Below are 1548 nucleotides of genomic sequence, written 5' to 3' on the forward strand. Positions count from 1 at the left end.
CTCAGATTTCATCAAAAATATCTTAATTTGTTTTCCAAAGATGAATGGAGGTCTGAGGGTGAGTAATTAATTACAGAATTGTAATTTTTTGGTGAACTATACCTTTAAGAACATTACAAAATCCTATTGGTATTATATATGAAATACACAGAAAGAAAATGAAATGCAGAATTGCTCAATATGATATATGCAATGCTTGATTTTGGACTTTTATTTACTAGGGGTTAAAACATATGAATGCAAATGGAAATTTTAATGAGGTCTAACATTATGCAATGCCTTGTATGTCTCCATCTTTCCTGTAGATTATTACAGCTTGGAATGGGTGGAACTGTAATAAAAACACAGAATTTACCCAGTCTCATATACATGGTGGCCAGAAATCCAGTGGGCCATTTTCTTGCATGGGATTTTGTGAAGAAACATTGGAATGAGCTGGTAGAAAAGTAGGTGCCATCCACTGTTTTTTATTTAGGTTAGAAAGGTGCAGTATAACACTAGCTGTGATGTGCTCATTACCGTGAATATAAGATACTTATGTCTCATTGTCAAAGGTTTCCACTGGGATCATTTGGAATCCGAAATATAATTGTAGGTACTGTAACTCAGTTCTCATCCACTGAAGAGTTGAGAGAGGTGGGTTGTTTATTTGTTGTTTAGAGGGAATGGTCATCTGTTTTGAAGGTTCATTTACAGCATTGCTTTTTGTTCTTTTTGTGTTGAGGTTGAGGATTTCTTCAAGTCCATCACAGAGCAGGTATCTCAGCTGCGTGTCATACAGGTGGCCACAGAAAATGTGGAGAAAAACATTATGTGGCTCACGAGGAATCTAGAGACCATGAGGACTTGGTTGCAGCAAAGACTCAACTAAAATGCAAAAAGAAGACCAACATTTCGCATTATACTAGTTTTTACTAGTATATTGATCAGGATCAGCTCAGAAACTCCACTTTACAAGTTTTCTACCGTTTGCATTTTTCAGATCGATTAACTGCGCATATAATGCATGATGTGTTTGCTTTTTTGGTTTACTTAGATAAAGAGGTTTAGAAACAGCTATGCCGTTTCAAACCTCTAATGGTTTTGTCTTGGTGTTTTCTTTGCCTCTGATTGGTCTCTTGACAGCTGTGCCACATTTTCTAACTAATGTTAATAGGACTCTGCCTATTAATTAGGGGCATAAAATCATACTTGAAGACTGAACATTAATGAACTGAATAGGGTTTGGAATAAAAATAAATATTTTTTTATAAGGGTTGATGCAACTGAGTCTAGCCAAAAAACTAAAATGTGTTCTTATGAAACATGACAAAGACAGAAAATGTATTAGAATGAGGTATGAAAATAAATTTACACTTTTGTTAAAAGAACAGTGCTTTTAGTTTTCCATTACTGATATCACTTTTTGGACATTTAACCTTCACTAATCTTGTTTGTTGTCATCACAAGTACTTATGTAACCTTTAAAGTATCAGCAAGAAATATTAGTTAAAGTATTTAAACTAGAAATTTTGGAATTGAGAAATCTGGAATTGATTCAAAAGTGTT

The 1548-nt window shown here is 34.0% G+C and overlaps 1 protein-coding gene across 1 annotated transcript; it reads left to right on the forward strand.

Annotated features, from left to right (window-relative positions):
- The first annotated feature begins 305 nt into the window (after positions 1-305).
- Positions 306-1367, forward strand: LOC107577916 (endoplasmic reticulum aminopeptidase 2-like). Its single transcript, XM_016263940.1, has 3 exons — positions 306-446; positions 555-636; positions 725-1367. Exons 1-3 carry the CDS (start codon positions 322-324, stop codon positions 869-871), a joined length of 354 nt encoding a protein of 117 aa, XP_016119426.1. The 5' UTR covers positions 306-321; the 3' UTR covers positions 872-1367.
- The last annotated feature ends 181 nt before the right edge of the window (positions 1368-1548 follow it).

The sequence above is a fragment of the Sinocyclocheilus grahami genome, unplaced genomic scaffold, assembly GCF_001515645.1.
Source record: "Sinocyclocheilus grahami isolate Dianchi unplaced genomic scaffold, SAMN03320097.WGS_v1.1 scaffold7753.1, whole genome shotgun sequence".
In the NCBI taxonomy this organism is placed as follows: Eukaryota; Metazoa; Chordata; class Actinopteri; order Cypriniformes; family Cyprinidae; genus Sinocyclocheilus; species Sinocyclocheilus grahami.